Source organism: Sphaeramia orbicularis, chromosome 11, assembly GCF_902148855.1.
Source record: "Sphaeramia orbicularis chromosome 11, fSphaOr1.1, whole genome shotgun sequence".
NCBI lineage: Eukaryota > Metazoa > Chordata > Actinopteri > Kurtiformes > Apogonidae > Sphaeramia > Sphaeramia orbicularis.
In genome coordinates this window covers 26,414,433-26,427,586 of record NC_043967.1, presented here as the reverse complement: position 1 = coordinate 26,427,586, position 13,154 = coordinate 26,414,433, and the positions used below count along the sequence as shown (strand labels likewise).

Below are 13,154 nucleotides of genomic sequence, written 5' to 3'. Positions count from 1 at the left end.
CAAAGGAAGACTTGACGCTGCTCTTGAGGAACATCAAGCTTTAAAAACAATGACCAGTTAGACTTTGACCCTGTAGTCCTGTGACTTCATGACCCTTGACCTTTCACTCTCTCTCCAAGATGAACAGTCACTCAGACACACCATGGTTCTAGTTACTTTATGCTTAACTCGCATCAGGTACTGATTTACGTGTTAAAAAAAAAAAAACATCAATCATTTTTAGAGCAGAAACATACCAGCTAAGGCACACGTCTAGAGATACACATGCACGTAGCCAAGTTCCTCACACATTGTCTAATTTGAAGCAGCCTCGAAGCAAAAAAGCTGCAGAAGAGAAAGTGGGAAAAAGCCAAACAAATTTTCAATCTTCCCTTTTCCAGGAAAAGAGAGAACGAGGAAGCATTGCTTCCAGGAACTGCTCGTGGCCAGAGGTCCTGTTGTGCATGTATGCACATACACACACAATCTCTCAGCTCCCCTCTGTGCTTCGAAAACATCCATAAATGCCCAGAGCAAGATTTATAGCTCTGAGAAGCAGCAGCCAAAAGCTTTCCAAGGAAGGCAACTTGGCTGCAGTGCCTGTGAGGCTGACAGAGAAAGTCTGCAGTTTGCAGGCTTCAGCTAGAACTGACGAGCCCAAGTCCAATAATTTGCCATCCAAACTATCATATGTGACGCATCTTACTCATCATGTGAGAAAGACGTGCAAGCATGCAACCTAACATGATACCGGAGCATACTGCAGTTGCACAGAAAAAGAAGAGTCTGTATTATGTGTCTGTAAGTGTCCATGCTAATGAAATCATGCAAAATGGACAAGTAGTTCTCAGTGATTCATTTTAAATTACATTCAAAATCCCACAATATATCAGGCATGTTGGACTGGATTACAGGGACATGTGGGTAAAATTATATATCGAAAATATAGGCATGCAACGGTACTCAGGAAAAGTACCGAACTATTCGGTCAACCCTGCATGGGACAATCCGCCTTGTGGGACAGTGGGTTTTCGGTTTTTGCAATTGATTTGCGTTGGTGCTTTACATACTGTTTTACAGGTCACTGAGTGCATGCGCCTGTCCAGGCAGGTGAAAGCCCACCCCCCATAAGTTAATGTTAAAATTTCTCTCTCTCTCTCTCAATTTATTTATTTAAAAAAAGAAAAAGGGCACTTTATTGAATGAAGCAAAAAGGGCAGGGGCTCAAGCCCCTGTTGGGCCCTATGTGTGCATGTGCCTGTTTTACACTACTGTATACAAGTAATCAAGGAATAAGAAAGTGCTATTTTATTCAGTACAGTAATTTGTTCCTACTGTAAAATTCAGTTTTTTCTGACGAGCAAAAAAAATATAATTTTGGGAGAAAAAAAAAAAGTTCTCTTTACGCACAAAATATGTATCGAAACAGAACCAAAACCATGACCCAAAAACCACGGTACAGACCGTACTGCACCCCTACTAAAATACCTCTATAGAATGTGGAATTCTACACTGCAGCCCTAAAATGTGCCATATTAAAAACTGACTGCATGTATGAATGAGTACAAGATTGGGGTTATTTTGCATTCTTTCTTTTAAGCACTGATTTGAGATTGTTTTCCTAGAAGAGACATTGTAGCTATAGACATTAGGAAATACAAAAAAAAAAAAAAGAGTAGAGCCTGCACATCTCACGAATTTCTTAATGTAAAAGCAGCAACTCTGGGATCATTACTATTCTCTGTGATCCTTACCTGGACGAGATGTTGCAGATGGAAATCCTGCCTTGCTAAAGAGAACGAAAATTAAATGATCTTCATGGAGCCAATCAGTGTGCAGACTTCTACTCCTTTTTGTGACCTTTAGTAACACTTTTTGTTTTGCACCTGAAAATTTCTGTGTGGATGTACACATGTTTGGCCCCTCTTCTGACAGTGTACAGTAGGACACCGTTACAGTGTCCTAGTTTTAGAGCAGATATCAGCCACAGCTTAGGTAATAAGTAACTACTACTCCATAAAATCTTCATCATGATGGAGATTCACTGATGCTATAATCCAAAAAAGTCACCCATGAGTTGAACAGACAATGAAGACTAATGTGAAAGACATGACTGTTTCCTAGTAACTTTAAAGTAACCATTAGTTTCCCCACCGGAAGGAGTTTCCAGATGTCAATTGTTTTTCCAAAAGTTATAAACAACATTCTTTATATAACTAATTCTTAGAGTATCATCGGTACACTACATGAAAAGAGGTTTGATCTGGTAATTTCTTGGCTTTTGAGTGAGTACTGTTGAACTTTACAACAGCATTAATCTAGTAATCCTGTTTATAGTCTTTAGTTTACTTTTCCCCAGCGGCTTTAATTCATTATGTTCACAAAGGTCGTCACTGAACATTTCCACATTTGTTTGTGGTGGGAAACTGTTTGTATATCAAAGTTGGTCAAGGTTCAGATACAGTATTACACTGTTGTCATTTAGGTATTGACTGGTAATAAAATTTCACAATGAGCACTGAGAACCCAGGCTCTTATAACAATCTTATGTTACCAAAAGTCACACCAAAAACTAAAAACTAATGGTTAGCTTGGTTTTTCTTGACAAGGGTTAAGAGTTTCTTTTATGTCCAAGATTTATACAGATTAAACTAATTAGATAAAATATTTGAACTAAGGCTATGGTTTACTTGGAAAACCACAGCTCTGTATGACTTGATTTCATATTCTGTGCTACAATTGTACACCACTATAGTTTGATTTTATCATTTTATAATTGTATTGTCATTTTATTTTATTCATTATTTCTATTTACCAAGAAAATTCTCAAATTTATGGTAATTAATTTTAGGTATGTATTTTCTGTATGTGTGGATTTGGATTTTTCTGCCAGGATTGGGGTAATGTTATTTCTTTATTCATTTGCTAAAGAAAAATAAAGGGAAAAGAAACAAACCAAAACAACAACAAAAACCCGCTATGGTTGATTTCTCTGCCGTTTGGACACAATTAAGATACTTCCTCCCCATTTTTCCAGTCTCTAAGCCAGGGGTGTCAAATAGGGGTGTAAGAAAATATTGGTTTCTGCAATATATCGCGATATTTCATTTCACAATACTGTATCAATATTAAAAAGTATTGTATCAATATTTTTAGGTATTTATTCAAATGCAGATATTATGGAGGTTCATTTTAGTTTTTTAGTTTTTCTTTTTTGTTTATATTTTATCCATTATTATTTAACACTCTTTTAATACATAATGTTAGTTCCTTTGTTGGGATTGCTCAAAAATAATGTTCTGATGTTAGTTATGAACTAATAGAATATGAACATTTGAACAGTATCTTAAACTGTAACACCTGTGAAATATAAATTTAATTTTTAACACAGGAAAATTTTGCGATATAACATTAGATCTTGTTGTGATCAAATAAAAACGTGTTTAGTATTTGTGCATATTTCTGGTGTAATTCCATTCTTCCAGGAAATAATCTTTAAAAAAAAAAAAAAAAAAAAAAAACAATAAAAAATTGCCTTTTTAACAGTATCACGATATATCATGATATATCGTGATATATCGTATCGTTACCCTAGTATTGTGATTTGTAACGTATCACCAGATTCTTGCCAACACACAGCCCTAGTGTCAAACATAAAGTCTGCATGAAAAAAAAAACAGCCGACCAAAGGCTCCAATCTGGCCTGTGGGATGACCCTGCAAAATTTACACTGAAGATATCAACAATCAAGGATGTCAAAATCATTTTAATTCAGGTTCCACATACGGGCTAGTTTGATATCAAGTGGATCAGACCAGGAAAATACTAATAACCAGTAAATAATGACAACATCAATAATGTCAACTTTCCCCTTTGTTTAGCATAAAAAAGTAAAATTACATGAAAATGTTTAATTTGACAATCTATCTTTCACCTGAACCTGAAATGTCTCAAGAAAAATTAATACAATTTTAATTAACAATACTAGCAGCATTGTACCCGTGGTGCCATTGTACGATCGCACTGTAAGTAGAACTTGCCTGCCACCACTATCCATTTGTAAACTACCATTTAATCATGCATTGTGCTGGTAATAATTTGAGCCAACATGTGAGCATGAAGGGAAGAGCATGTATTTGTTTGGCCTGTCAAGCATGATTAAATTCATACAGCGGTAGTGAACTGCAGCCTTCACATTGTAGCATCATCTGCTAGCAGTAGAATTTCATGAACGGCAGCATAAACACTTCTGAAAATGGAGTATGGCGGCAGGGATGAAGAATTCAATGTAGAGAGAGGCTAAAATCACCCAGCATACCTCACAACATTTGAATACGGACATACAATTGTGCCTTGTAGATAGTCGGTAATGTTTCTATTTATTTGGCGAGTTTGGTGGCGATCGGGCCTGTGAAGGCTGAGGAAAATCCGTATACACGCCCTCCTGTGCTGCAACATCGATGGGACACAGAACGTGTATTATATAGTAGGATTCTGCCTATTATTAAAAGTTTTGTGCACTTGTAGATCCACTGTGATCTGTAAGTTGTAATACACATGTGTAAATGATAAAATGAGGCATAATATTGCTAAAATTGCATTTATTTTTCTTTAGACATTTCAGATTGTTCAAATTGTTCCCATTTTGCTAAAGGATAGTTTGTAGATGTAAACATTTTCATGATGTAATTTTACTTTTTTCACTCTAAAACATAGAGAAATGTTTGAAGTTGTCACTATTTATCTGTTATTATGTTATTATTTTACTGGTCTTGCCCACTTGAGATCATATTGGGCTGAATGTGGTCCCTGAACTAAAATGAGTTTGACACCCCTGCTCAGCGAGCTGTAAATTCATTCTTCAAATGAAAAAGTATGTACTTTCCAAAATGTTACACCATAATGTCTCTTCTTCCTCCTTGTTGATGTAATACTATGTTGACTTCCAGAATTTACTGGCTCCAAAACTAGTCTGAAATGTCCTGTTTGGATCACAGGCTCTTTTTGGATTTGGAGTTTTAACATTAGATTCATGTGGAGTCAGAGGAACCTGTAGCGGAAAATCTCAGGTCTGGAGTTTCGATCAGCTTGACATAATTGGGTTGCCCTTGTCAGAGGAATAGACATAAGTGCTCTCGACATCTCCTCATCATAAGCAGCTTCTCCTTTTACACTCTATAGCTCACCACATTAATGTTGGTATTTCAACATACTTCGAAGGCTAACCTTTCCTCGAAAGCGCAAGACTAAGCATGCCTATTGCCACGGAGACTGCCGACATCTGACTGCTAGGAACATAAAGAGACAAGGAGGTGTAGTCCCTGTTAACAGACACGTCCAGGACTGCCACTGCTGGCACTTCCACTGACATTTGAGGGAGACGATCTGTTAAACGCTTCATTCTTTCCGCTCCTCTGACCGGTTCAAGTCGTAACTCAGCCGAGCGTCATGTCTGTGGACTGTGGTTTCTTGGTGTTCTCATTACATGTTGTCTCAAACATGGGGAGATGGAGGGGAAAAGAGTGCACGAAAGCGAGAGTTGCTGGCTGCTTCCTCTGAGACATCTCTGGCACAGACCCAAACTTCTCACTAAGATGGACACACACACACACACACACACACACACACCACACTTACCCTGTTTGAGACAGGCCTGGAACGCTGCCCAGATTCCCAAACATGCCCAGCGTTATGTATAGCGTTATGTAAGTAAGGAGAAAAGAGGACTCATTTGCTGCTTATCTATACACACTAAACCTACAGTCTCGGCTCACAGAGAGACTCCATGGGGTGGGTGTGCGTGTGTGTGTGTGTGTGTGTGTGTGCCATGCTGTGTCATGTCAACCGGTGATCTTTACACATTACACCCACACATACACCAGTGTTGTAACCCACTTCTCTCCTTCTAACTATCAAACTTTGTTTTTCTCTCCACTAGATGCAGGGTGGGGAATGTTGTTTTCTATGGGGATTCAATTCACTATTCACTGCAGTCTTACTGGTGCAAAAACCCTTTCCTGGAAGCTAACGCAAACCAATCCAACTTAATGTCAGATCAACAGGGGCTCAGCGGCCCCACGGTTTGGTTTAGCAGGGAGCTGCATTTTTTTGTACCCCCGCTAAGAGGAGAAATAAGGCAGCTGAGACGACGTCACCTCCGGCGGCCCATTGGTCCCAGTAAGACGTCAAACCATCAATCCCATGCTTTCAGGCCTGTCTCACAACAAAGCCCACAGCTTGTTATTGTTGTTTGTTTAGTGCTCTATTTATAGACCTCCATGTTGCTCTTTAGCCAAATTCTTAAGGTTACTGGAGGGTTGAAGAGGAGAAAATCTGAGCTGAGAAACAAAGAGCTCATTCTGCAGGAGTTGGACAGTGGATGTGGCCCTGTTGTGTTGCAGACACCATATTTCTAAACCTAACAAGGTTGTGAGTCATTAACTTTGAAGCAAACTGACACACACAGCCAGTGTACACAATGCTGATACACATAGAGGGGTTGGCTTTATATTCACAGCTTATACTATGGGTGTTATTTGGGTATGGTTCAAATGAAGAACAACACATTTAACTGTGCATGTCCTCTCTCAGCTCTGGACCGTATCTGACTTTCAGCTCACTGCTTCTCATCAACATTATTTCCAGATACCTGAAACAAGAACCCCTTCTACCTGCTCAACACCAAGCGGCTGTCAAAAGGGTTAGTGACCAGCCAGTGGACACAGTGGAGATGTAAGCTGTCATATATTTTTCCTTTGGGTTTTTGGTGGACAAAACTGGGCACAAACTGTACACTATTTCCTGCCGATATGGAAAACTTGCAGTTACAGGATCTGCCATGTTAGTCCTGTATCACATTTTGGAGCCAGAGTCAGAGATTGGTCATTACAGCTGCCAATCATCTGCGTTTCATCATCAAATAGAGAGGCAAAGAAATCTTTAGAAGTCATATTAATGGTGACTGACAAAAAAAAATTATGCTTTAAAAAAACAAAAAACAAATGTGGCAACAGTGCAGTGGGGCAATGGCATCAAATGTAGATAAATTGCATTTTAAATCTCATTTGGTTATTTTTATTTATTTATTTACTTATTTATTTTATTATCCCCCGTATTCCTCCTTTCTCTCTCTCTCTCCTTTTCCTTTCTTTTCTTCTCATTTAGTTTCATTTACCTAATGATTATCTTTGGTCATATCCCTGATTTTTTTTTTTTTTTTTTTTGAAAAGCCCACATCACAACATTCACACCAAATACACATCTTACACACCACCACACATTTACACAACCAGACAGAACATTGATTCATACTACCTGGTCAGTCAGAAATTTTGTTTCTTTTGTATATTACATGCCATATATCTTTAACCCCCCACCCCCTTCACCCACATTATGATGACTTAATGTAAATGTAAATATTGTATATTACTGTACATAAGTTTGCTTGTCACTTGGTGTCGTTTCAATAAAGGTTATGGGAAAACAAAACAAAACCAAAAAAATGATGCTATCAACTGTACATATCATGTTTGCCTATTTAAATTACATGTTCAGAAAGTTGCTATTTGTGGTTAAGACAGTAAAGTAACTATCTTATTATTATTATTATTATTATTATTATTATTATTGTCATCATCATCATTATTATTATCATTATTATTATTATTATAGTAGTAGTAGTAGTAGTAAAAAGTAAAGTAACTTCTAGATTGGACTGCATTGCTCATCTCATGTGGGGCACACTACCAACAACAAAACAACCATTACTTTGGCACATTTCACCTTGTCCTTCAAGAGTGAGGTAAAAAATGTTAAAAGACATGAAAATCATTACGTCTGGCCACTTTGCAGCTAAAGAGACATCTTCTGCAACTTTAACAGAATGTGGAGAGAAAGTTACATCACTTACACCACTTCCGGGTGAGTGGGCTTTCTGTTGATGTATGTTGATGGCAGTCTGCCAATTTAACAGTTTTACAACAAAATGCAACTTTCTTAACTTGTAAACTTATCTTTTAAACTGACAAACATCTTACTGCATGTGTAAATCATAACATGGTTAAGAGTGAGATATGTAACAATATATTTCTTATTTAAAAACAAACTGATCAGAAATATGATGACTTGAACATGAATCATTTTGCTGAAATCTACCCATAAAGACAGAAAATACTTCAGGTGCTTAGTTTCATTTTTAGCATGGCTCAAACCCCAACGACTAACAGAGTGGACAGTAATTATGACCTGCAGTACGCATGATCAAGATGCTTTCACTTCATTTTTACGGAGCTGTCCCATTGTCCATCTTTATACAGTCTATGGAACAGGCTAACAACTGTTTTACTATTAATCTATGCTACACGGACAACAATAGGGGAATTTCACGCATGACCCGGAAACGGTTTGAAACTATTGAGTTTGAGTACCGCTTCTTCCGGTTTACTTGTCAACAATGGCTAAGGCGACATCGAAGTGTCACTGCTGTGTGCCCCAATGTACATCAAATAAACAAAGGCAACCATATTTAAGTTTTCATGGTTTTCCTTCATATTTAGTTGAGAAAAGAAATAGGTCATCACAATTCATAGAGATGAGGGGCTGAACTACAGACTCCAATCAGGAAGTACGTTTGTGTGTAGCCGGTATTTCTGGGGACAGGATTACCAGGGAAATATCAGCGGTACTGTAAAGGGAATCAAGAGGTTACAAGTAGGTATGCGGGGACAGGTAAAATTAAAAAAAAGAAGTTTTGCAGGTCCAGGCACAGGTAAAATTAAATGAAATGTGGGCAGGTAGTGGGCAAGGATGTGTAAAAAAATAAAAGATGATTCATGGATGAAATTAATTAACAGTACATTTAATGATGATGATCATTTAATTTCACTGTAGTTGATCCACAGCCAGTTTGTTTTATTGTGAAGTAGTTCCACCTCTGTTTACATCCAGCAAAAGACGTCATTGAGCAGCACATATTTGAGATTTATTGATGGTGTGCATTTAAGCCAAAAATAAAACCCTTAAAAGTGAGTTACTGTGTAGTCAATGTGTTTAATCACAGGTCGGGGGCGGATTGGACATGAACAAAATACAGGTAGTGGGTCAGGTTGCATTACTCAGCTTTGCAGGTACGGGTTTAGAAAAGTGGACCCGTGCAGGACTCTGGTTTCCTTTGTTTATTCGATGTAAATTGCGGCACACAGCAGTGACACTTTGATGTCGCCTCAGCCATTGTTGACAAGTAAACCTTAAAACGCGGTACTCAAAGTCAATGGTTTCAAACTGTTTCCGGGTCATGCGTGAAATTCCCCTATTTGATATGTCAGTGACCTTGATTTTATTTTTGCTGTATCATTTCTATGTATTAATGAAACAAGAGGCTCGTTAATTCTTTGCTGAGATTAGAAAACAGTGACATAGGATGCAAGACTAGTGAAAAGATCAGAAAGAAAAATAAAATGTTTTTGATTAGATACAACACACAACAAAATTACCTGGTAGTTTGAGTGACGTAGAAAGTAGTCAGGGCATCCCGCTAAGGCCATGGTGTGGTTTCAAAGTTCCCCTCTGTAGGGAATGTCACCCACTGGTGACACCAGCACCCTGAGCATAAAGGAAGCACAACAATGCTGAAAACAGACTGAATGAAAAAGAGAAAAGAAAACACTGTGGACTAAGTTAAGTGAATATAGGTGAGAGCCGAAAACTTTGATAAGGAAAACAGCAAAAAGTAAAGTTACGCTCATAAAAGCAATCTGAGAACAGAAAGGAGAAAGACGATATCACCATCCCAGGTTAATGCTGTGATCTATTATAAACACTGTGCAGAAATTTTGTGAAACCAATATCTATTTGGTATGCCGAAGGAAAAAAACAGAAGAAAAACCCTACACCCCACTCTCTCCTAAAAGAGAAAACAAAGCCTGCATGTGCGAATGAATGTGCATGCATGGATGAACATGTGCACACCCAGTCCAATGTAAACACAGCCATTGTATACGACGCACACACACACAAGTCAGTTCCCAAACAAAGCCTGGGGCTTAAGACTAAATAAGAAACCCTCTCCAAGCTAGCACATGACCACTCACCACCTGCAGACTGATGGGGAAGGCAATGGGGGAAGAGGGGGGTGGAGTGAGGGAGGTAAAGAGGGAGACTTTCTGAAGGAACTTGAAATAGGAGTCGCCTATTTCCACTGCATTGTGGACGCTATCTGCTGCAGGGGAAGGCCGTGTATGTGTGTTTGTGTTTGGACAGATGACACACATATTTCAATAAGTATCGAAAACTGCTTACTGTTGGGGCCTAAAAACTGCTTTAAAATCTAATATATGCCACTGATTTTTTTATAATCAGAAACGTTTGTAAAGAAAAAGGCCTCAGGAACAAAAAAGAAATTAACAATTTCTCAACTTGTTATTACACCAAAACTCATTCCTACCTTAAATATGAAGACAAATCGACTCATTGGCCCTACATAATCTTGTTTTAGAACCTGATTGTTTTACAGTTTCAGAGGAAAAACCCATGTTATGAAAAATGGTAATAATATAGTGGTAATATCCAGAATATGAACAGACCTCACCAAGACGTTTCTCAATTTTCTTTGAATTTAAGAAAAATAAAAGTACAGAGCTTGACATATACAAACTTCACAAAACTGCTGCAATTGATAGTGTTTCCAACAAAGCTTCAGCAAACACACACACACAGAAACACACACACACACACAAACACGCACACACACACACACAAACACGCACACACACATATGTGCTCCTGAACTCTGCATCCCTCTCACTAAATAGCTCCTCTCATTCTTTGACTGCTAGTTTCTCTTCACTTTCTCTCTCAGCGTGTCTCCATTGTTCAGATCATTATATAACAGATATCAGATGGTTCAAACAATATCTCTTCCTCCTCCTCCACCTCCTCCACCTCCTCCTCCTATCCTCTCCCTCTCTTTTCACCCCACTAATTACTGTTTCCACTGGGGCTCTGCTATCTTTAGGTCGCTCTGCTGACTGAGAATGTGTGTCTAAATGTGTGTGTGTGTGTGTGTGTGTGTGTGTGTGTGAGAGTGTGTGTGTGCATGCGTGTGTGTGTTTGTGTGTGTGCAGTGAAAAGACAGCTCCTCTGCCACTGATAATTGCACACTTTTTACTGGCAACCGGTTTTATATGTCACATGTTCCTACATAGCCTTATGTGTGTGTTCACACCAATCAAACAGTTGGCCAAAAGGGCAAGCGGGCCTGATTGTATGTGTGGCTAATAAGCCTGAAAGCAAAGCCAAAGCCTCTGAGTGCTTGACATTTGCTGACATTTGTGGTTCCTCCTGCAGAGAAAGACGGTGGTTCAGCTTTACTGGTCATACGGGGAGATCTACAGAATTAAATGGTGCAGGGAACAACTTAATAATGCCACATGTGTGTGTATATATATATGTGTGTGTGTGTGTGTGTGTGTGTGTGTGTTTGTAGATATAACACACCTACTGGACTCAACTCCAACCACTGAATGCACTTTAGTTTTTACTTATAATACCGGTATTTTTTCACCTGGATGAACATTAAACCTCAAATGAGACTATCTATAAAGGTCTACTGTTCACCTGCACCTGTACCTGACACACAGAAGTAGAAGTCTGATGTTCCTACAGGATACCTGATCCTAAACAGATCTGTAGTCTTCTCTCTGCTGCTGGAAGAGACTGGGTACACATCAGTCTGCATTAAATCTATAAGTGCTGTGGGTTCGAAAAGCTACCTAGGATGTAATTACAAGATAAAACAAAAATGTAGAAATGAGGTTCTAGCACTATGGGAGCTTCTAGATTAGATGATGTGTTAAAAAGTTGTGTCCAGTGAAGTGGATCTGACACAAAACTGTCACTAAAGCACATTCAGCACAGTGGGACTATTAGAAATTGACCTGAGTTGGGGATTACAATTATGCAAAGCTATTTTTTTTTTAATTACACAAATGCTGCTCTGTCAACTTCAGAAGACCCACTCTCTTCAGATTACACTATCTTCACTACTTTGGCAACACCTCTAAGATTTTGCACGGACTCTGTATCAGCTCAAAATGTCAATAAAAGTCGGACAAAAACAGCTCAGAGGCGCCCTTTAAGGCTCCTCTGCATCCTCAGTGTATGCCCACTAAGCTCCTGCTGGAAAAAATGGTTGGCAGTAAGTTTGTCTAACTTCAACCATGTGTGTTCCAACTAAGAAATATGAGTTTCCAAGTAAGTAATCAAAGCGCTTACGGTTGGAAAGCGGAGGACGCGGTCGGCGGAGGAATCGGGTTCAGGACGCACGGCGGACGGACAGGCGGGCGGACGGAGCAGCACCCGGCGCGTTTCGACTGTCCTCGTCTGGATCTCCTCAGAAACTGCTTCACCCCCCCCACAAAAAAAAAAACTCACTCCCTCACTGTTCGCCGTTCTGTTGTCTTCACCTTGTCCCCAGGAAGTGCTTTTCCGTGCGCACATACGCACAAATACGTACACACACACACTCATCCAAACACACACACACACGCACTGATCTCACCCTGCACTTTTCGACCAGCTGACTCTTCTCCCTTTCTCCCACACACACACGCGCACGCACGCACGCACGCGCACGCACACACCCTCCCTCTCTGAGGAAACCTCCTCTCCGCCCCGCCCTGTTCACAGCAGCGCACTGCAAAAAAGTACACCCTTTTTTAATCAACCGTGCTCTCAACCAAAACCACTTGAAACGCAATATTTTTTAATCACACCTCTGCATTTCTTACTCAGAAGTCAAATTTCCCAAGCATTCATATTTATTCATTTTGGTTTAATTACTGTTGATTCTTTTCAAGCTCAAAAATGTGTGAGTGTGGACATTTTTTGCAGTGTGTCCAAGACCTGACTTTAACCCTTGAAGTAAAATGAAGCCTCCACAGTGTCACAGTCATTAGTGTCAAATCATCCATCTGGTGTCACTGCTGCAACTTACAGTATGTACCTGCACTGTAGCCTCAGGCATATTATGGTCCTCCATGTCAAATCTAATCACATGTTTACAGTTGAACAGCAGATTATACGCACATCTAACTCCCTGAAGGTATATTATAGATAGAAGTTAAAAATAAAGATAAGGACACTCAGCTGAGTTTACAATGCATGCTCTACTGAGATTC

At 39.2% G+C, this 13,154-nt stretch overlaps 1 protein-coding gene across 3 annotated transcripts in view; it reads right to left on the bottom strand.

The window, feature by feature from the left end:
• LOC115428386 (growth factor receptor-bound protein 10-like) overlaps positions 1 to 12,568 on the bottom strand; it is a 67,345-nt gene extending 54,777 nt beyond the window's left edge. For 2 of the 3 annotated variants that reach the window (XR_003936619.1, XM_030147409.1), the window contains exons 1-2: positions 12,250 to 12,568; positions 9,471 to 9,579 (exon numbers count right to left, since the gene is read on the bottom strand). Coding sequence is in view for 1 of the 3 variants with exons in the window: in XM_030147409.1 (XP_030003269.1) it covers positions 9,471 to 9,521 (51 nt within the window). In the remaining 2 variants the exon portion in view is untranslated. Of the gene's footprint in view, positions 1 to 9,470; positions 9,580 to 12,249 lie in introns of those variants that run through there. The other variant, XM_030147410.1, reaches the window with a different exon arrangement.
• Between the last annotated feature and the right edge of the window lie 586 nt (positions 12,569 to 13,154).